Here is a 21896-nt window from a genome sequence, read left to right as displayed (position 1 = left end):
TCATTTGCTTGTGGAGTGTTTGAAATTTCTTCCTGTTAATCATTCATCCCTCCTATACTTTTCTAGACATTGCCCCACCCCTTTCCCACCCTGTGTGTGTTTGTGTGTGTGTGTGTGGATGTGGATGTTTTGCACTAAGGTATCAGAGCCCTTTGATCCATTTGAAATGCACTAACCTAAAATTTCACTAGGTGCTTCAGTCCTTCCTACAAAATACCGATGCAGGCACCCAGAATGACAGATTTGGAGAGAAAAGCACTGTACTTTCTAGCCTGTCCCCCAAACACATGCAGGATATATTATATCTGGATATTTTCTGACAAATCACTTCATACTTTCTACAAGTTAGGAACAGTGAAGTCTGCTGCTTACTTTTTCCATTTTTCTAAAGACCTTAACGTTATTTTTAATCATAAAAAATACATCCCTTATATCTTCGTTTCACACCTCTTTTCCCCTACTAGCTACCAGTACTTAATTCATACAGTATTTATCATCTTGACTAAGCTTGATGTTGCTTTTTTGTATGCATATGATCCTCATGATTGTATAATGCTTTCATCAACAAAAGCTGTTTTGGCCTAAACTACTTATAACAGGGAAGTTGTTATCTCTAATTTATCTGACAATCATACCAATGAGAATGGAGGGGTTCGGGAATCAAAGCTCTAACTCATTCCTTTGTCCCTTAAGCAAACTATAATTTTCGTTAATTAAGTGGCTGGGAGTGTAATCTAAATTACTTGAAAGGGTTTTTTTCTTCTTTCAACTGATGCTTCTGGGGGTAAACACAAGTCCTTTGGGATCTTGGTAGTTCTTTCTAAAGTAACTGATTTTTTGTAAACTACTGATGCAACCAAGAATGACTTGTTCTGCCTTCAACAGAGAGAACTATCATTACTACTCCACCTTCCAATATGGATGTTACAGTTGGGGAAAGTGTAGTCCTGCCTTGTCAGGTATCCAAAGATCCATCTATCAAAGTTGCGTTTTCATGGTCATTCAATGGAGATGTTATAGATTTTAAAAGAAGAATGAGTCATTTTGAAAGAGCCGGAGGAGTAAGTTTTACAGACTCTTCTTCATATAATCAAAGTGTGTGTGTGTGTGTGTGTGTGTGTGTGTGTGTGTGTTTAACCATTCATAAATCACATGGGTCCCCTTGCCCTAAATGACATATTTTTGTAATATGCATTGGGAAATCATAAAGCTATGTCTGTTTAATTTGTGGTTAGTGTTGTCGTTTTGTTTTTGTCTCTGTGTATAAAAAGATGACAAATCTAAATCTGCATTACCATTTATGTCCATTGCTGAATAGTTGGTGATAAATTTGCAGTGTGTCAGCACCAACTTGTGCTGTGCTGTTCCTGCAATGGCTATGGATGCTTGTCCCTCAGTCCCTTGGTCCCTATTGGACATGATTTGTCAGGGTAAGGCTCCTCAAAGTCTACAGTTAAGGCCAAATATTAAAACAGTAAGAAATAGCCACTAGGATATACATCCAAATCAGAAGGCTCCCAGCATGGTAGCTCCAACTAACAACAATTCCTAAAAGGCTTAACAACCTGGGTATCTGGAAATGTGTTTCCTACAACTGACGATGAGTCCAAGCTATATTTCATGACCCACCATAAGAAATGGAACATGTCCTTTCAAGTACGAGTGATAAAGACGTATTCTACTGGAAATCTTCATATACTGGATCACAAAAATGCACCTTACATATTTCTATGGGCATGCAGCTTCCTATGGCATTTTTTTTTCCTGATGATTAAAAGACTTGGGTTTAAGTCCTGGGTGACCAAAAAGAAGCTGCTCTCTGGGGCAAAAGACAAGGACACACACACACACACACACACACACGCATGCATGCACGCACGCACACACACACACACACACCAGCAATTTGATGTGCGGATGGCAATTGAACATGGAGTTGAATATTCAACACTAGTGATCTGACAACTGTCCTCACCACACCTGAGAAAAGCAGGCTAGTTAACAGGGCATAACGTAGGCTTGGTGGCACACAAATTTTGTGTTCCAGTGCCTCATTGTCACTCACTACCACAGCATTAACTGCCCGGGGTGGCTGCCTCACTCTTAACAACAACAACAACAACAACAACAACCCGTCCATCTGGCTGGGTTTCCCCAGCCACTCTGGGCAGCTTCCAACAGAAGGTTAAAAATATATTAAAATATCAGTCATTAAAAACTTCCTTAAACAGGGCTGCATTCAGATGACTTCTAAATGTCATAGGTAAAGGTAAAGGTACCCCTCACCATTAGGTCCAGACACGGACGACTCTGAGGTTGTGGTGCTCATCTCGCTCTATAGGCCGAGGGAGCCGGCGTTTGCCCACAAACAGCTTCTGGTTCATGTGGCCAGCATGACTAAGCTGCTTCTGGCGAACGAACCAGAGCAGTGCACAGAAACGCCGTTTACCTTTTTGCTGGAGCGGTATCTATTTATCTACTTGCACTTTGACGTGCTTTCGAACTGCTAGGCTGGCAGTCATATAGTTGTTTATTTCTTTGACATCTGATAGTAGCGCTCATGAAGTCTCCCAGTTCTGGTATCCTCCCACCAGAAGTGTTATTGCTTTATATGGACGCAACTATTTATTCTTGCTTTCAATGCTTGCTTTATTTGTGAAGGTGCATTAAAGGCATGTAAATGAAATAAACAGATGATAGCAGTATATGCTTGGACTTTAAAAGTACGTATTTTATTAATGCTTCGCAAATTACAGAAATAGATGCTGAAGAAATTATGCTAAAGAAAATGCATTAGTTGTCTATTTCTCCTCTTCTTATCTCAAGGAATCAGTAGGGGACCTTATGATAAGAAACATTCAGTTAAATCATTCTGGGAAATACAGATGCACAGTACAAACAGCTATGGACAACCTATCTGAAACGGCAGAAATTATTGTAAGGGGTAAGTCTATTATCTATAAAACGCCAGCTAACTGTAACACAGAGAATGATATGATATGAATCAGCATCAGAGAAGAGGTTGAATGAAATGTAAATAACTTATGATCTACAGCTCAGATATGTTTCTTACCACCATATATTCCCATCAGAGTAAAATTTGCCCGGTGGGCATCTAAGCAACTCAAATGCAAACGCCAGCAGACATTATTTCTTCCTCACACTTTTTTCACTCTCTAAAAATCTAGGATATATATGTCTATAGCATATCATAGCTGTTAAACCGAATCCATTATTTGCTCAATAATCTTGTTAGAGGAGAATGCTTAGTTTGTGCATCCTATATCATAAACAAATATATACCTCTAAGGTATGTTTGGATCTCACACTTTCTTCATTTCAGTGCCTGCTTTAAAAATGTCTTAGTTTTTCCAGGCATCTGCAGAATACCGGTACTCAATTTTGTTAATCTTATTATTATTAGAAGTGTGAAAAACACACTATGTTTTTAAAGCTTGGTGGTTGTGATTTGAATATTTTCCTGCTCTTTTCGTTTCTTATATGTAATTGGATTCAGGTGTTGTTGTTTTTAATTTTGCAGGAACTGGCATATAGTCTTGTGTGCATCTCATCCTGAGATCGGGTAATGAAGGGCAGGTTAGAAATACAGGGTGGTATTCAACAAAGTTTTACTCAGAGTAGACCCATTCATATTAATGGATATGATGAACTTAGGCCCATTAATTCCAGTAGATCTGCTCAGAGAATACCATTGTAAGGGGTGGTGTTTGCCTAGTATATGTGCTTTATAGGTTGACTTCAGACTTCTCAAGTGTTGCTCTCACATGACACTCCTACTGGAGGTGGAAGCTAAGAAAAATAGGAAAAGAACTTTGGGTTTGGGAGTTGGTGGCCTTTGGAGCCAGAGATGGCAGAGAACTATTCTGGATTATTAAGAAAGTGAAGAGAGAAGTCTTTTGTGTAGTTTAGGTGGTAATCTAGGAGGAATGGCTTGGGGGTTGAACCAGCGGGTTACTTCACTTCTGATTTCTGAAAAATATCTCCAATCAATCTAGAAGTGAATATCAAATGCATAACAGAGCCCTAAAGAGCTGCACCATTTCAAATTATTCTGCTAAAGTAAATGTGCATTTTCTTCCTTTTTTTCATAAGGCACTCCAGGTCCTCCCAAAGATGTTAACATTGAACATGTTTCCAGTACAACGGCAGTGCTAAACTGGAGGCAAGGAACAGATAATAATAGCCCAGTCCAAATATACACTATTCAGATAAGGACCCCTTTTTCAGTTGGGTGGCAAGCAGCTTCAACAGGTATATAGCTACATTTCTGACTTACATTCTATGCTATAGTTTCACATTCTTCCATCGCTAATCATTTTTCGCTTTTATGTTTAGTTCCTGAAGTTATTAATGGAAGGACCCACACGGCAACAGTGGTTGATCTAAACCCTTGGGTTGAATATGAATTTCGCGTTGTGGCTGGCAATAGTATTGGGATTGGAGAACCAAGCACACCATCTGAGCTACTAAGAACTAAAGCATCCAGTAGGTTTCCTGAAATTGTGTTGATGGGTTGAGAAACTCCTTAAAAAATGTAACTCTGTTCATTTCAAAAGTAAGCCATAATGGCTCACCTCTACTGCTCAGTGATGTTGGCTTTGGAGATCGTTATTCAAATGTTACGTTCTTGTGTATTTGTGTATCTCTGTTATCAGCTAAAAATTGGCTTGCAATTCAAAATATTGTGAGTGGGTTTTTTGTTTCGTTTTTTGTTTCTTTTTGCGGGAGGGTGGAGTTCAGGAACAATGGAAGGGTGTTTGACAGTAGCCTCTCCTCCCTCTGATTTCTTATTCTGAAGGGGTTCCCAACTGATTCCCAAGAGTCCAGGTGTGAAGGAAGAATGGCTGGATGCATCACCCCTTCCTGCCGATTAACTTTTACTTCCTTAGGCATCAGTCCTGGGAGTAAGCCCCATTAAATGCAGAAGTCAGAAGGCAGTTCATCCCTGTTTTAATGATGCACAGAGGTTTTTTTATTGCTAAGTACTGGGAAAGCATAATTCTATCACTGTATGATGAATGGATAAGGAAAGTATGTTTCTTATTGTGCTGCACAGACTATTTTATACACTGTAGAATCCAAAACGATAAGGTTTACAAAGTTCCTTTAAACTTTGACCTTTCATAGACAGCTTCATGTGGCTTCGATATCCCCTCATTAGGACTGTCAAAATCTGTAGAGTAGACGATACAGAAATAGAACAGAGGCACCAGTTTTGTGTGCAGGTTAAAGTATTGAACCAAAGAGTCCTGCAGATTTGGATAAACTCTACTCACTTCACTACTCGGATACTCCATAGGCAAAAGGGAAACGTTTCTGTTGTGCAGCTGGCTGCTAAGATTCTAGATTACTAATTAAAATCATCCTCAGAGTAACAGGTGTGGCAAATAAAGAGCAATGAAAGGGTGAATGAGAAAGTCTGTCTTATAAGGTCTACACTGCCAGCTAAAACTCGATCGAGCATTTGTAGATTCCTGGAGGCAAATGAGCCACTGCTCATTTCATTAAAATGGAGCTGAGAATTAATTGCGCTTCTGCCGATGCAGTTAACCGTAAATTTTCATCTGCTTCTCAACTATGACCCAGTTGAGGCTTTGTTGAGCAGTAGTATAAATTTCTTTCCCATGCAAATACAGTAAATACTGAACTCATTTAACACAAGCACTAATTGAGCATTAACTGGTTCATGGAACAGTGGAATGTTAGTTGAGCTTGGCTTGAAAGTCTCTTTTTAATTCTTCATTTAGTTAACCACCCCATTTCCTTTTCCTTCTTAAACTTTTGCAGATCTAACACAAATCATTTGAAGTGAACGGCAGCAATGAAAAAGGATAATGGCTGCCCCCCCATTCCCAAATAATGTGTTATTTTCATGAATATGGCATATCTGAAAATAAAATAACTCAACAAAACAAGAAGTGAACGATCCTGTGTAGATTGGTAGTTGAGTCTATTATGGTCAGCCTACTACTAAGTTAAAGTACTTAGTGGCTTACCATGTAGATTGTTCCTGTGGCATTGCACATATCTAAGCCACTGCCAGCTTATCTCAAGATGCACTATAATGAGATGATCTATACAGGCACATTTGTTTTATCCCTATAGAATCCACTATTCCCCAAATGTTGAGGGAACCCATAGCCCAGTTGAGAACTTATCTGTAGTTCAGCCATGGTCAGTTTTAGAACTTCTATGCATTGGTCCAGAGAGCAATGGAACCATTGCCAACCATGATGTTAAACTTCGCTATGGACTTTGGATCTCATGTATTGATTTCTCTTTTCATATGGTCATTCAAAGAAGGATTTACAAAATTATGAATGCCTTTTTAATTTTGCAAATTTGTGATGTTTTTGTTTTTGCTTTACCCTCTTAGTTCCTACAGCGGCACCAGCAAATGTGAGTGGAGGTGGAGGAAGCCGGTCTGAGCTCGTCATAACATGGGAGGTAATTTGTAAATCAGCCTCAGCTCTTCTATATAATGAAGGGAGATTACAATACAGGTGTAGCAAAAGCAGGTTTGTTGCACCACTGGTAGCAATTTAGAGAAGTAAACTATGAGCAGCATGTTATAAAGATGTTTAGAAGTCATCTGTAGCCCTCTTATCATCATTATGCAGAAGGCAGCTTAACACTCTAATCTGTTTGGGTATTTTGCACATTAAACATTCCACACAGTTTTGTTTGCATGTCTCTTGCTGTTGTTTTCTCCCATTTGGAATATTATGCTGCCAAGGCATACCCTGTCATGCATAAAAGGAGACATGGCCTTTCAGTATCAAATACCACTCAGTGTATGTTTAGAAGGCAAAATCAAATACCCAAAGGATAATTCATGCTGAAGGAAATAAGTTCAGCTGAAATCACTGAGACATAGTTCCAACTAAGAGTAGCTTTGGAGGTAACTGGAGAAGTTCCCAAACCAAATGCACAATCACTTCTGCAGTCCATAGGTGGATAGGCTTTTATTGTTCGAATGGGAATTGTCACAGGCTATACCAAGGATGTGGGCACTCCCCTTGAGCAAGTTTCACTTAAAACATTACAAGGTACATGAATTACTGTTCATTTGGCCCAAAGCTGGTCTGACTATATGCATGCATGTCTTTTATTTATTTATTTATTTATTTATTTATAGGATTTCCCCCCTGCCTTTTCTTACCCAGGGTGGGTTATGACAACGTAATACACAATTATACAAAAAAAGATAAAGTGGTTGTCATTATACAGTGAGTAACACCATTCCATATTGAGCAGAATAGTGTTCCTTGAACAAAACAGGTTTATAAAAGTATGTGTGGCGAATGGATAAGGTTAAGTTTTTCTTCCTCTCTCATCATACCGAGAACCCAAAGAAAGACACAGTTGACACCAATATTACTTTAAGGTTATTGGCATAGTTTTGGCCACAACTTTATTGATTACAGAATGTGAGTGGTTTGCTTAGGAATTGATTTGACTAGCTGTACCTACAACTCTAAGTTTCCAAACAATTAACCCCTGTGTTGCAAACTGGAATCAACGACAATATAGACAACACGATGACCAGTAATAGTGATAGCACTACAATTCTTATTGCATTTTATACATGACATAGTACAACATAAATAATTATATACAGTTATAAGGTTCTCTTGTGAATCTAAAGCCAAATAAACAAGGGTCTGTGAATCTCAGAAGGTCTGTAGAAGCAATGTGAGTCTTTCAATGAAACTATATAATAGATGCTATCCGGTAGGCCAAGATGTAAAGCTTTATATTTGCGTTCTATGGTGCCGAAGTAGTAAGCCAACAACAATGTAGACAGTGATCCCGGATAAGCTGACTGTTTCGCAGGAATCTTTTTCAGCACAACCCATTAATTCAAAGAATGGACATAGCAATAAATGGTAACACCTTCTATGGAGCAGTGGTCATGAGAATATGTTTATGTTGTTGCTTCTGAAATAGGATGATGGCCTAGGCAGGCCTTTGGGGTGATCCAGTACGGCTCCTCTTATGTCAAGTTTTAAAGCCAGAAAATTGACTATACTAAATATAGTAAATGGAGTTGATAAATATTTGAGTTTCCTACCTAAGAGGTTCTTTCTGCGAGTATTTCCCCCCCCCCAAAGTTAAAGAAAAAGAACACCTTTCATTGCAAAATGTGTAAATTGGCACAAATAAAGTGACAAACTCTTTCGTTTTCTGTTCGTAGTTCAGTTATGCTGCCCTCACTCTCGGAATTTACTTTACAAAGATGGGTATGGCAAGAGTCCAGTGCATCATTTGAGCTGTGTTCTTTTAACAAACAGCTGCATTACACCCCACTTTCTGAGAGAAAATGTTTTTCTGTCAGCATGTGACAGGGAACATGTAAAATGTGCTAGTCCTTTATTCCCATTGACTTGACAACTGACAGTTGCTTTCTGTGCATCACTCCAGAAAAAGAGACCAGGAACAAAGAGAGTATTTTGACTTATTAGGGAGAGAAAGGAAAGGAGCTTAGGCAGGAAGATGGACTTTTGGGGTTTCAGAAAGATTTCCAGAAATGACAAAAAAAGACTCTCTCTCTTTAGCATTCAGTAACTTTTGTACCTTTCGGTTTAAAGGAATATGAATACTGAAAAATTGTGCCACATCATAAATTATTGGATTTTTTAAAAAATGTATTTCCCTGCAGCATTTCTTTTATCATATTTCTCTAACTGCTTTATGCTAGAAGAGAAAAGTGACTCAGAGCACATGCAAATTTAAAAAATGCTGCACATTAACTGGAATTTAACACTTGAGTTTTTATTTTTGCAAAACAGAAAACCACAATTCTGCTTTACTGGGATTAATTGAACAACCAGCCAGGTTAAATTCAATATTACAGGAGCATCTCCCCAAAATTAAATAATCCAGCAAGCAGTATGAGATATTTTGGTAGATGGGCAGATGATAGCTATGCACATTTCTTGTCTCTCTAATATCAATCACAGCTATATATTGCAAGTCTGAACAAAGAACAGCAGCAAAAAACCACAAAGCTGTGATTACTTATCTGGTATGTCCAGTAAATAAATAAATATTACTGCTGTATACCCACTTCTTGTCACGAGGGTAAGCAGTGAATGCTAACAGCAATTTAAAAAAACAAACCAAAAAACATTCTATCTATGCATTTAGCTACTTCCATCCATATCCAATTCACACTGACATAGTATTGGTACTTTCTTACCGTGATAATCCAATCTCAGTGCTTTATTGTATCATTGTATATTGATCCCCATGAACATACCTTCATATTTGGCAGTGTCTATATGAACCCTAAAGATGATTAGTTCTAATTTATTTCGGGATTCACCAACTTAGTTGGCTTTTAATGTTCTTCCTCTACCTTTGAAACAGTGGTTCCTTTGAAGGGATTATGGGTATGATGTCTTACTAAAGAGCACAGGTGCAGCCTTAATGGCTCAAATATTCCACCAGTGTTTCTTTTTCCATAAAGTATGTATAAGGAAAAGGACACCCTCGTGAAAATAATATAAACATAGTGCATATTTTGTCCATTTGGTTTATTAATAGAAATATTGTTTTGGCCATACATACAGATATAAACATGGCAATGTTGAAACTATAGAATGTTGAAACTACAAAAAATAATACTGGTTATATTCTAGTGACACACACTAAACTTACATGCACATCTCGGGGCACTATGATCTGGGAAATGGCAAAGGGAAAATGATCAACCCTTTCCCCAGAACTGCCAATTTGGACTGCATTCCCATGTGAGCTTTTAGTAAAATAGAAATACCAGGAGGTCCATTCATGAATCTAGTGTAAAGCAAACTTTGTGAGAAGCGAGTGGCAAGAACTAGGGTTGGCAGTGGCTGAGCAAAGAGATGACAAGTTTTGGCTTCTGGTGTCTCGGGGCATGAATGAATCAAGATCAACACTAGATGCCACTATATCGGCACAACCTTGGGTGGATTACTATGTGGTACTTTATGGAGAACAGACAGGGCATTCACTCAATGCTGAGGTGACCATCGACCAGTCGGGTTTTCCTGAGTGGCAAGCAGTGACCCCTGTAGAGATAAAATCTCTGATAGTCTAAAACCAGGTGAGGATATGATGCCGCCAGAGCTATTTAAGACTCATATGGACTGATGGCAACCCATCCTGGCAAAGCTCTACACCCACATAAATAATACAGCTCAAATGCCAGCCGGCTGGAAATTGAATATCATCATGCCAATTTACAAAAAAAGGAGATAAACCCCTCCCCCAAAATTACCGCCATATTAGTTTGCTGGACATCCCCTCTAAACTCTATGCTCATCATCTGCTCACCAAATTAACAGACTGGCTAAGTGAAAATAATACCTTATATGAGGAACAAGCAGGGTTCAGAGCTGGATATAGCACTACCGACCAGTGCTTTACACTGTCTCATATTTCCAGTTACAGGTAGGTAACTATGGTCTGCCATAGTCAAAACAAAATAAAATAAATTCCTTCCAGTAGCACCCTAGAGACCAACTAAGTTTGTTCTTGGTATGAGCTTTCATGTGCATGCACACTTCTTCAGATACACTGAAACGGAAGTCACCAGACCCTTAAATATAGTGAGGGAGTGGGGAGGGGTACTACTCAGAAAGGTGGTGGGAATGGGTGATCAGCTGATAGGTGTGGAAAACCTGTTGACAACTGTTAGCTTACAGGGTCTTACAGGGAAAGGCAAGGGGTGAGATGGCTAAAGATAGCTTTGTCATGTATAATAAGATAAGAATCCAATGTCTTTGTTCAGACCAGGTTTCTCCATGGTTTTAAGTTTGGTGATTAGTTGCAATTCAGCCACTTCTCTTTCCAGTCTATTTCTGAAATTCTTTTGTATTAAGACAGCTACTTAATACATCTTTTATAGAATGTCCTGGGAGATTGAAGTGTTCTCCTACTGGTTTCTCTGTCTTGTGATCCCTAATATCAGATTTATGCCCATTTATCCTTTGGCATAGGGTTTGACCTGTTTGTCCAATATATGTATGTCTCATATTATTAACAAATATATCAATCAAAGCAAATGTAACCTGTTCGCTGCCTTCATTGACCTATCTGCTGCTTTCGACTCAATCAAACGTAGCAGACTGTGGTAAAAATTCTCAAATGCTAATATAGACCCATGACTATTATTATTAATTCGTGAACTGTATAGTGGTAGTGAAATACGAGTCAGAGTAGACTTAAAGGGAGGTCTCTCAGAAGCATTCAAGACCTCAAGAGGCACGAAACAAGGCTGCATATTGGCTCCCACACTTTTTAACTTTTATATAAATGATATGGTGCCACAGCTAGCACAGGTGCAATCCCCCCACCCAATCAGTAATAGGAAGATATCTTGCCTACTGTACGCTGATGATGTGGTGCTTCTATCACTCTCCCAATTAGGTCTTAACAATCTGCTTACAGCTTTCAGCACGTATTGCAAGCGGGAAGAGCTTGTCGTGAATTACTCCAAGACCAAAATTATGGTCTTTAGGAAGTGTAGTCCCAGATTCAAATGGAAAATGGATCAGCAGAACTTGGAGCAAATGCGCTCCTTCAGATATCTGGGAATCCTTTTCACTGAGACACTATCATGGAAGGGGCACATTGAGGCAATGAAACTCAAAGCGCAGAAAGCTTGTGGGGCATTAATGAAATTCTATTTTACAGCAGGTGGTCAGCTATTGGAACCTGCATTGAAAATCTTTGCCAGTAAAGTGGTCTCCCAGATGCTTCATGGAGTAGCGATATGGGGCAAGGACCCAAATGCCAACAAAGCCTTAGAAATAGTGCAGAACAAATTCCTCAGGAAAGTCCAATGGGACTCCAGTTGCTCTTCTCCGTGTTGAAGCTGACATGACAACAATACAGGCTAGAATTGATTACTTGTGCTTAAATTATGTGAAAAGACTTCAATTTCTTTGGGAGGAGAGAATCCCCGCTATGTCACACACAGAACAGAAACAGACCAAATGTTGGAAGTGTTAGGGTTTGAAACCTGGCAAATTAGCAAGGTCACATGATTTAAATTGTTTAAGTTGTTAAGCTGCTCAGTATATATAGAGCATTTGTTTTGTTTGCCTCTGGGGTGTGGAGCTCTGGAGGAGTGTTTGTTATCAGTCTGCAATAAACCTGTCTTTAGAAAGACGGGCTTCAGTGTGTCATTTCGTTGCTGCAACAAGAACCCCACTGCTGGACTTGTTTAATGCTCTGCAAAGAGAACTGTTGCTGGTCTGCGCAGTGGAAGCGTTTACTGGACCAGTACACTAAAAAACAGTATCCAACGCCTCTTGTCCCAATACCAATTACAAGATTTTCAGGTGACTATGAAGTTGGACAAGAGGCACTTAAGAGATTGTCTCTTTAGGTCCGATGCAGAAAGGGATCTAACCATGAGGGCTTCTACCAAGAGTTCACCATGGTCCTCACTTATTAAAACGGAGCATACCCAGGCCAGTTACCTGTCAAGGCTCCTACTTGCCGTGCTTAGAATCACTTTCACAGAATTACGATTCCAATCGATGCCCTCAGTGGTGTTGGATGGGCGCTACGGCAAAGTACATTATGAAGAGAGACTTTGTCTGTGTGGGCAACCCTGTGTGGAGGACCTGTGCCACTATTTATTGCAGTGCCCGTTATATATAGACCCAAGAGACCAATTCATAAAAACTCCTGTTTCCGAATGGAACTCACTTGAATAGGGTGGAAAGGGTGAAATGGCTGCTGAGCGATACTGATGACTTTGTAACTTATAAAGTAGCACTCTATGCATTGGCAGCTAAGAAGATCAGGAGGAAAGAACTAGATAAAATAGCGGTCAACTGCAAAGGGGATTCAGATATTTAATTTGGCACATTTTACTAGAGAATCTTCTGCTATTCTATTTTATGCAAAAAACAATCTTAGTAGTTGTGACCGTGATTTATACTGTATGTGTGGTGCCTGATGATTTTTATGGTTATTGCTGTTTTTCCTTTTGTTATTTTTCTGAATGATGCCATGGCCTATGGCTAGCGCAATAAAAGTCCTTGATGATGATGAATCTAGTGTGCCTCATGTAGCATGGCCCAAAGTTGCATTCACCAAGTTGGTGTACACTTATATAGCAATAGTTGCTTCCATTCTGTTGTAATTCTTTAAAAATTAGCAATTCAGCACTCCAAAGTGTGTGTAGGATGGTGGAAAATCAAAAGCAAACTAAGATGATAATGAAATGAGTCTAATTTTTAAAATGTAGTGCATGCTTTTAATGCTGCTGATTAGGTCTTTTGTTTCTAAATTGATTGCCTCAATTGATTTATTTTTATTGTTATTTTCAATATTACATTGACTGATGGAGCAAACATTATTATCTTCTTGGAAGCACAGTCAACCAAATCAATACAACTAAAATATACTGATAGAGAGAAGATTCAATTAAAACAGCATATACAGTGCTTGCAAGTGGTTATTGATTGATTTTTTATGCCTCTTGCAGTCAGTTCCTGAGGAACTACAGTACGGGGAAGGTTTTGGCTACATTATTATGTTCCGGCCTCTGGGCTCTGCAAGCTGGACAAAGGCAGTGGTTGCCTCAGTGGAGGCATCCAAATACATCTATAGAAATGAAAGCATCACACCCTTATTCCCTTTTGAAGTGAAAGTGGGAGTCTTCAATCATGAAGGAGTAGGCACGCTGAGCCCAATATATATTGTGTACTCTGGAGAAGACGGTAAGCAAAATCATCCATGTCTTACCATTTATGACATTGTTGGGTCTTCTTCCTTTGGTGTACCGGTAACTGATATCTGAACCATATTGTGAAGCATTTGACATCACATCCTAGACAGTGGCATGGATGCATTGCTGTGCAATAATGTCATGGTGGTTCAATAGCTAAATTCACTACATCATAAGAAGTTGGTTGCCACAGGAAGTCTTTAGTTGTGAGAGATCAGTCTTTTCATGATTTCTGTAGATTTATAATCCCTTCTGTTTATTTTTCATTATAACAACTTGGTATTACATTGTGGTCTCTAAAATGTGTGTTTTCTGTGCCACTATTGCTCTCCCAGAGCCACAGATAGCACCAACTGGAACCATTGTACAAAGTTTCTCAGCCTCAGAAATAGAAGTCTCTTGGAATCCTGTTGTGTGGAACAGACATACTGGAAGGGTTCTTGGCTATGAGGTGGGACACTTCATATTAGATTTTTGTAGTCAAATATAGCTGGTTCATTCATATATAGATATATATTACCTTACCCTTCCGTTCCTTTTATTTTTGCCCCACAGTTCCCTAGGTTCTACTGTAACCTTTTCTGTTCACTTGCTGTATGCCTACATTTCATGTCCATTCTTTCTTGTCCCTCTCTGCTTCCAGCCTCCCAGTCAAGCTCCACTTTTAACTGCCATTTTCCTGATTTTCAAGATCGTTTCATCCCATTATTCTATTTGGCTTCTCCTTTCCAACACACCATCTTCTCTGCTATTTCATTAGTAGCCTATCTGGTTTCCTGCCTCCTGAGCATCAGCATTCTTGCAACACAGCTTTTCAACCTCAACCTCTCCTGCTTTTGTATACATATCCTCTAGTCCAATGCCTTGCATGTGGTTATTTGCAGACAGATTGGTCTCCTTTCAACTTTGAATAAGATTCTGGGGTTTTATTTTACACAAACTCCCCCTGTGCAATTAGAATCTATGTAAATATCCCATGATTCACTGGAGGGCAGCTTACAGATTGGCAATGGGAGGTAACAAATTGCACTGTCTGTGCATTCTATTATCTCAAACCAGATAAACTATTTTTTTCTTAGATTCCTTTCTTTAATAGCTTTTAATAGCTATGGGTTGCATCCAATGTTGTCGTAGCACTCATGGAATAATTTCCTTCTCTCTTGTATCGCCATTCCCCCCATTTCAAGGCGGGAGGAGCTGTTCTGCAGGGTTTGTGGAAAGATAGTTTGCAGTTTTGCACAAAAAAGGGCCCAGAAGGGTCTTGCCTCAATATTAGTGAATGTGCTCTGCATGCAGGAGGTCCCAAGTTCAATCCCTGGCATCTCCAGGTAGGATTGGGAGGTACTCTTGTCTAAAGTCCTGGAGAGCTGCTGCCATGGTCTCACTCAGTATAAGGCAGCTTCCTATGTTCCCAAGCCTGCTGAAACCTCCTCATGTGTGGGGATGGTGCCACTGTAACTACATTTGCTGCTGAACCTCAGAAATAGAGTGGATGGTCTAGTTCAGAAAGCACATGCTCTTCCACATCAAACAACTGTTAGAGCTCAAAGGGGGGCCTAAGTCAATAGTTATTGAATTGTAACTACATGGGCAATAAACATAATAATTAAGATCTCTCTAGGAATCCTCTTTCATTTCTTTTCTGTTTCCTTTTTCCTTCATGGTTTAATTATACTGTAGATCGACAAGCTCTTAAGCATTACTCACCGTATCAAAGTTTCCCCTTTGGATAGCTATAAAAGCAAAGGAGTCCTAATTTGTTTATGTGTGGGTCCCCCCTCCCCCCATTTGTATTCAGGATGCAAGAAATGCTATAAATATTCATGCCTGCTTTTATATCCTGACAGCTTCAATTACAAAATCAGCTGTCCCTCTTGAAGCATTACTTGTCTACTTGTCTTCTTTCCAATCAAGGTTGTAATTGGAGAAAAGCAATGAACTCTTGCTCTTAAACTTTAGGTCTTGTACTGGACGGACGACTCAAAGGATTCTGCAACTGGCAAAGTCAGAGTCAATGGCAACATCACGGCGAAAAATATCACTAGCCTCAGGGCCAATACAATGTATTTTGCCACAGTGAGGGCTTTCAACACAGCTGGGACTGGACCATCCAGTGTCCCAGTTAACATCACTACAAAAAAAGCACGTGAGTATCTTAAAACAGCCAATGACTTTTTTTAAAAAAAGTGCAAGTGCACTTGACTCACAGTAATCTACTGCAGCACAACTTTGCCTAGTAGAAAAGCCTCATAAAGTTGCACAACTGGTATGTCTGAGCTTTATTTCAAAAGGAAGTGATGATATTGGATGCTGAACTACGATAACTGATAAAGTTGCCACTTTTTTTAAAAAAAAAATGCAGTGCTTAAGTACTGCACGGGTATTGGAAATACATCTCTGTGTTACTAAATGAAAAGTCCTCCCCTTCATTCAGAAACTGATTGGGCACCCAGCTTTCCCAACACGATTAAAGCAGTAATCTCAAGCAATATACCAGCCAGTTCACTTCACCACATGAAGTAAACCACACAATTTACAAAATTTCAAAGGGATTAATGTGGGTCACCATGAAGTGCCCAGCCCACTATATTTCTTTGCTGTCCAAGTGCTACCCTCCCTTCCTGGAAGTACAGGCAGCTGTGCAATGCAGACCCCTAAGAAAGCAACACCTTGGATTAGGAGACAAGCAACTCAGATGGAAATGGCAGGTACCTCTGTCTGTTTCGAGTCTTGGACTAATTTTCAACAGCTCCTGTCCAGGAAATGAGTTGCCACAGGTCTGCAGTTTCTCTACAGGAATTATTGCAAATGCTCTCTACATGCGTAGTGCATCCTGGCCGGCGCTGCTGTTCCTGCGGTGAGCCGGCGAGTGAGCAGCGGCTTGTGGGGCTGCCCCGTCCGTCCGTAAAGAAGCATGGGCGGGGGGCCGGGCGGCGGGGGAGTGATAGGAGGGGCCGGGGGTGTCACCCCCTCCCCTGGAATCTGGGGCAGCCCGCCTTCTACGCCCCACCCTTCCTACGCCACTGTCTTCCATTCTTCTCTTGCACAACTCTCATTGAGGGCTACCTCATGTTACAAAATTCCTGCATGGAATATATGTGCACTTAACAGCAGCGGCAGACTTGGGGGTCTCATAATACAGCAGTGCCCTGTGCAACACCAACATTTGGCACGCACACCCTGATTCTCATGTTCCATTCTAAATAATACTTGTAGCATCCTCTGTGGTGCCCCCCAATGCTCAGCGCCCAGTGCAACCAAACCGGTTGTGCTCCCCTAAATCCACCTCTGCTAACAGTAAGCAGTTCTAAATCAATGAATTAAGTCCAGTCTTTTTAATAGAATCTCGTGTGTGTATCATGTGACGGATTTTGTTATTTGTTTGAGAAATACTCCTTTTGTCATTTTGAAGGCTTGATCACATTTACAGCTGGAATTTCTACTAACCTTCAGTTGAACAAGGTGTATGTAATTTCAGCACCTTAAGAACAGCAGGAAAAAGAAAAGGGCGAGGATATGAGATGGTCCGTTTGTTTGTTCTTCCTTTCCATTGTTAAAAATGGAGGAAAATAACATTTTGGCTCAACGAGTGTGGCTGCTTCATTATAGCACTACTGCAGAAGATCTATAGTTCATCAAAGGATTAGAAGTGTTCTACACTCACTCATTCATTTCAATAGGCCTTTGTGCACCTGAATGCTGGGTTGTTTTTATGGGGTTTAATGAGTATATATCTATTTTCAGTTTCTCCCAGTAGTGCCAGACAAAAGCCTGGTACAACCTGTAACTTCAAAATAGTGTGGAAGGAGAATATCCTAGCAGCCAAGAAGAATCACATAGCATTTGAACTGTGATGTATTGTGAGGAGTCTAAACTGACATACCTTAAAATTCCAGAGCAAAAATTAGAATATGGTGTAAATATTCCCTCAGTTTCCCTCTTTGATTAAGCATAATTGGAAATGCATGAGAGCTGGAATGGTGTTCATAGTCCTCTGTGAAAATATCTCAATGTTCTCCACCTATCTTCCATTGATTTGATGAGCCTACTATTCAGCCTTCTCATTCAAAATCATCTTGGGCTTACGAGAAATAGTGAGCCCCCCAAAATACCTTTTATTTACTGGAACATCACCTTGCCCTTTTTCGTTTAACTCTTTCTCCTTTTTAGGTTACGTATGGAGAGGTGGCCACTAATGCACAGGTAAAGGGTGTTTTGTGGTTATTCATTTTTAATGCATGCAGAATCCTTATAAACACTCTTCTGCATAGTGCACATCAAAGAGGGAGCGGATGGGATGAGGACTTCAAACACTTTCTATATCTTACACTCAGTGATAGAAGAGAATATAGAATTTGGGTGGAGGAAGTATCCAAAATGGGGGGGGAGACAACAAATCCATAAAATGGGTTGGATTCAGAGTCCCCATGAGCAAATGCTGCTTCTGGGGTGCTTCAACAGAGGAAAGTGGGGGGTATAAGTGATTCTTCATTGATTCTTTCTTCCCCCTGAAGCCCCCTGTATGTCCAGAAAAACTGTTCTGTGGGGTTGGAGGATATTCTGGAACAGTGTGGGAGGTGATACCCTCCTCCCTGGCCCAGTCCTATCATTGGGCAAAATGAGATGGCCACCTCAGGAACCTGAATTTGAAGTCAGGAATGGGCAACAAATTGTGATTTTTACATTTATTATTATTATACTCTCACTCCCAGATGTAACCCATTGCATTTTAGTAAGGCCTTGAAAGTGAGAATCAGACCAAAAACACACTAAACTATTAACAACAACAACAACAACAACAACAACAAATTGATTTTACTTGTGGACTAACTTGCATAGTAAAGTGAACTATGGATTGTTTCAATTTCACCTTTTCTAGCTTTATATTTTTAAACTGCATCCTAAACACACTTGCTAGTGAATCAGCCTACTGAACACAGCAGGACTTGATTTTTAGGAAGCATGCATGGGATTGTGCTATTAGTCTTTCACAGTTATATGACATGTCAAAATGGCTCCTACAGTACCTCTTGTACAAGATGGTACCTGAAATTCCAGAAGGCTTGTTAGCAAGGTCATCTGTTGCTTTGCAACCCTTCTATTGGGTAGTTAAGTTCAGTACAACATAATAGAATATAATATAGTCCTCTCCAGAAAGAACCATATCCTCACATGTTCATGGATGCATAGAGGGGAGAGCTGTGTGGGAATGGGACAATGTGGACCATCTGCTAATCTCCATGCAGTCTGATCTTCTTCCTGTCTTTTGAACTGCACATATTCAGCAGGGAGAACCTACACACCTCTAGCTGAATACACAACTAAGGTTCATCCGCACAATTGGGATTCCAAATTACATGGAGAACAGCTGAATGCATATAGGTGGGCAGGCCCTCCACCAAATGCAAGGAAGTTGGGAGGGTGGAGCTGGAATGGATGGAAGAAAATTTCTGAAGAGGGCTTAATGAAATAAAATTAGGCATCTTGAGGAAAGCTTGTCATTGGCTTAAATGCCAGCTATAGAAGGCTCAAATAAGTATCCTTCCACATAGTTCTATCTTCCTACTTCACAGAACAATGATGTGTGGGATTGTGCACCATATAACTTTGGAGATAGTAAGAAATCTGGTTATACTTTGTATATTTCTTTCCAGCTGTGAACTTGTGGTCAGTCTTTATATGGACAAAAAGAAACTGTTTCAATTACCTTTTATCATTTGCTTAGTTGTTTCTCATCAAAACTCTTCTGTGTCTTTTTAAATACAATCAGATCAGAGCTAAGAAATATATCTAGAATTTTCCAAATATCTTTGTGAAATAAATATTTATGGAATAAGATATATTTATGCCTTTCCACTTACGCAGGCATGTACTGTAGATAATATATTTCACCAGTTGGCAGTGGCTACCCTGTAAGAGTCTAGTCTCAGTACCTCTTGAACCAAGACCCCAAGAAATCACACACACAGGGCATTCAAAGCTTGAGGGATTATTATTATTTTACCAGTCAGGCCTGGAAATGAGCAACAGGTGCTCAAAGGACTAAACAAGCCCCTCTCCGTTGAAGTCTGACCTAAAGAAGAGTTCCTCGCTCCAAATAATCTGTTCCAGATGCATCCACTGTCCCTATCACCCTACTAGTTTTCCCTGAAAGCCAACAACCCTGCCCTCCACCCACCCACAACAGGCACTTCTGTTCACTAGAAACGGGAGAAGATTTTGGTTTCCTCCACAATTTGTAGCAAGCCTGAGCATGAACCCACCGATCATGCTCAGACTGAAACATGGACATGCAGTTTAGTTCACATGTTTACAACCTTTCCAGGCATGATTTGTTCCAGCTTGCTTTCTCTCTCCCACCCCCCACCCCCTTTTAGTGAGGTGGTCCAAGGGTTTAACTGACTCCTCTTATCTGTTCTTTCTAAAAGACATTCCTTGAGAAAAAGATGACAGCTTTTATATACCTATGGGGGTGGCCATCTTCCCCCCTCCACATATGGGCACCCCGAAAACCAACCAGGGACATTGTACAGAAAAAGAAATGGTACCCACATAGGTATATGAGAGCTGGCATCTATTTCTCTATACAATTCCTGGAATGGGGAAACACATCATAACATATTGCCACTTGCAGGGTTTTATGAGTCAAATGTTTTTGGTGATTGTGGCAAGCATCACATTCCCTAGCTGCTTTAAGCTACATAGTACATCCCAGACCAATGATTGTGAAATAATTGTGGAACTTTTAATGAAATATCTTCCCAGCATCTGGGTGCAAAAGCATACAACTAACCAGATTGTGGGCTCTATTAATAATGTAATTTGTTAATACAATTTTTTGATCAGTGGGTTCTGTTCTTCCCCTACCCACCTGTTATGAATAGAATTTGCTTCACATAGGAAAGGTGATTGCAATAAGAGTCTTTAAATAGTTACTTTGAGTTTGAATCGGTCATATCTTGAGTACTTTTCATGTTAACAGTTTGTGCAGCTTCTGTCTGGAAATGATGCATATTGTCCTTATCTTTTATTAAAGCCCCAAGTCAACGCCCAGCCAACATTGCCTGGAAACTGACAAATTCGAAGATATGCTTGAACTGGGAGCATGTGAAAACGATGGAAAATGAGTCTGAAGTGCTAGGCTACAAAGTAAGTATGTTAAGCATAGGAACTCCTGTGAGTGGCTGTATTTTAAGTATCTAAATAGCAATTATATTCCTTCATCAGCTTATTAAGTGGAGTGTATTTAAGTACAGAACATGTGCAATGTTTGATGGGCACTCAGATAATAAAAGTGGACTATCCTGAGATCCTAGAGAATCTAGATAAATGACTCTGTAGTCAGTGCAGAGAACTGTTTCCACATGAGACATAAGCGGTGAACATAAATACAAAATGTCAATGAGTCTTACGGAAATCATGCTGCCACAAATGTTGTTTTTGAAATGGAAAATATCATTCCAAAGACTATATGCAGAGGCTTTAACCACAAAGGAGATGATTGACCACAATTCAAATTAAGAACCAAAAGGCTGTTTTTCATCAACACATATATACATTGAAGATCAGATAGATATCCTATGTCATCAGTTACATCAGTTGAAGACATAGGCTTCATTGAGGTGACTCTATGAGGCTGTACCAGTTCTCCAGATTGCGAGTTTAACTTGGCTGAGTGGCCTTCTATATCCCCCTCCAAAAAATCCACCACTGCTCCATGTAGAAAACTAGAATGGTAAAGGTAGGCTAGAACCCTTTCCCCTGGGAATCTAGTTCTCTACATATATACAGTAGGTGCTTGTTTGTTTGTTTCCTTGCTTGCTTGCTTGCATGAAGAACATACATATGCACCGAACTCTGCCATCTAAGGTTGCAATGAGAACTTGGCAACATCATCATCATCATCATCATCATTAATACCGCACCCATCTGGCTGGGTTTCCCAAGGAAACATAAGAGGAGTTGTAAATTCCTGGTTTTATCTAAAGTTTAGTAGTCCATGGTTTTATGGATGGTATTTTATATTACTGCATTATTGTATTATAAACCATGCTATGATCCTAAATGGATTAAGGGCAGTCTATAAGAGAATCAGATAAGTAAATAAATTCAAAATAACAGGATCTTTATCACGTGGTTCTTT

The 21896-nt window shown here is 39.8% G+C and overlaps 1 protein-coding gene across 4 annotated transcripts in view; it reads left to right on the top strand.

Moving 5' to 3' along the window:
• The window catches only part of CNTN6 (contactin 6), a 158180-nt gene that overhangs the window by 131301 nt on the left and 4983 nt on the right, over positions 1-21896 (top strand). For 3 of the 4 annotated variants that reach the window (XM_033141196.1, XM_033141198.1, XM_033141199.1), the window contains 9 exons: positions 886-1061; positions 2827-2944; positions 4114-4272; positions 4357-4506; positions 6398-6468; positions 13511-13745; positions 14089-14204; positions 15713-15899; positions 20790-20902. In XM_033141196.1, coding sequence (XP_032997087.1) covers positions 886-1061; positions 2827-2944; positions 4114-4272; positions 4357-4506; positions 6398-6468; positions 13511-13745; positions 14089-14204; positions 15713-15899; positions 20790-20902 — 1325 coding nt within the window. Of the gene's footprint in view, positions 1-885; positions 1062-2826; positions 2945-4113; positions 4273-4356; positions 4507-6397; positions 6469-13510; positions 13746-14088; positions 14205-15712; positions 15900-17923; positions 17957-20789; positions 20903-21896 lie in introns of those variants that run through there. The other variant, XM_033141197.1, reaches the window with a different exon arrangement.

Source organism: Lacerta agilis, chromosome 2 (genome assembly GCF_009819535.1).
Source record: "Lacerta agilis isolate rLacAgi1 chromosome 2, rLacAgi1.pri, whole genome shotgun sequence".
Classification (NCBI taxonomy): Eukaryota; Metazoa; Chordata; class Lepidosauria; order Squamata; family Lacertidae; genus Lacerta; species Lacerta agilis.
Note: the sequence above shows the minus strand (reverse complement) of the source record. Positions and strands in the feature narration are given on the sequence as shown.